This window comes from Aplysia californica, unplaced genomic scaffold (assembly GCF_000002075.1).
Source record: "Aplysia californica isolate F4 #8 unplaced genomic scaffold, AplCal3.0 scaffold00895, whole genome shotgun sequence".
NCBI classification, from domain to species: domain Eukaryota; kingdom Metazoa; phylum Mollusca; class Gastropoda; order Aplysiida; family Aplysiidae; genus Aplysia; species Aplysia californica.
In genome coordinates, this window is record NW_004798165.1 from 260395 (window position 1) to 261946 (window position 1552).

The 1552-nt window shown below is 40.0% G+C and overlaps 1 protein-coding gene across 1 annotated transcript in view; it reads right to left on the bottom strand.

The window, feature by feature from the left end:
* LOC100533236 (R3-14 neuropeptide) overlaps positions 1 to 1552 on the bottom strand; it is an 8282-nt gene that overhangs the window by 2655 nt on the left and 4075 nt on the right. Inside the window, 1 exon segment of the mRNA NM_001204549.1 lies at positions 97 to 225. Coding sequence (NP_001191478.1) covers positions 97 to 223 — 127 coding nt within the window. The 5' untranslated portion in view covers positions 224 to 225.

Consider the following 1552-nt stretch of genomic DNA (forward strand, 5'->3'; position numbering starts at 1 on the left):
CTCCCTCCCTCTCCCCCTCCTTCTCTATCTCTATCCCTTTTCCTCTCCACAATCCCCCTTCTCTCTCTCTCTATCCCCCGTTTCTCCCCCTCTCACCTGACTCCAAGGCGTTGGTCAGCTCATCACCGACGTCTGTGTCATCAAACACCTCTTCTGACCACGCAGCCTGGGACAGGAGGGCCACAGCGATGGACACCGCTAGACACAGGTGGAGGACTTGCATGGCTGGACACAAGGTTAGACACCAGTACATTTTATTTAATAAATCAGTAAAGTTTTAGTATAAGTTTTACCACACTTGCAACACAATAAGGTCGTATAAGTGCCGAAGATTAGAGGTGTTACAAGAGATTTACAGACACAAAAAAAAAGAAGGAGGAGAGATCAGGAAAACTGTACAGATGTTTGATAGGAAAGAAGGAGCAATCCACACCAGAGCACCCACCAACCACCCGCTAATAAATCAGTAAAAAAGACACACGTGGAAGAATTATTACTTTCTTTTACTTTGAAAAAAAAGTCCTAAGCAAAATAATGTTCCTTTCTTAGAACTTTGTAAAACACTGACTTACTGAAAAAACAACCCCCCAAAAGCAACGAAGACTAATTGATTAAAAAAGTCATAGTAAACGTTTCAAGTCCCCATCGACACTGTTAGTCATTTAATGGGTGTGATGTTTCAATCTTGTCTTGTCGAGGCCAACCCAGGATTGAGAGGGATACCGTATCCTGGCAGAAAGTCGGAGCTATTGAAAAGAAAAAACATACTGACTCTTAGATGGGTAATAACTAGTCCTTTACAATTACAAGAATTGCAGTTATTGCAGAATATATTCAACGCAGTGTGGACTTCTATTCTAAGCGTTCAACAGCGCTTGAGGACACGCTGTTTTGGACCAGAACTTCGTTATTCATACAGATTTTTCGAATTCTGTTTTGCTTACAACATGGAACTTAAAAACGCAAGCAAGAACATTATATGAACTAAACAAATTAATGTTTCTGATGTGTGTAGATATTTATATTGACTCGAAGTGTTTCGCAATGTTGCCTTTGCTTTGCTGCTGGTCGGACATATTACTTAGTGCTGGGCGGCAAGGTTCTCGATTGTTGAAGGCTAGGAATCGTAGGAATCGACTCCGAACCCAATTACTTACTTTCTAATGATATGACTTCGTTCAGTGGTTACCTAACTGTCTCCGAACATCTTCAGGATTTAGGATGACCTTGATTTCGGAACACTACGAAGCATCAACTTGTTTTTTATTTTCAAAAATGAATTCGAAAAATAAGAAGATTTAAATGATTAAAATTACTGGTAATAGTGGTAACCGTTGGCTTTCGTAAAAAGAAGTCGGAACTTTTCTTCCGTAGTATTAATATTGGGAATCGGTTCCCGAATCGATTCTTCGCCCAGCTCTGCATATTACGTGTTCGCTACCTTCTTAAAGAGTTATAATTCATGTTTCGCATTAAGATAATGACACTGTAAAGCAAGACACTAAACAAAATTATAATATTGTACCAGGGATTGAGGTGAGGGCAAAAGGGG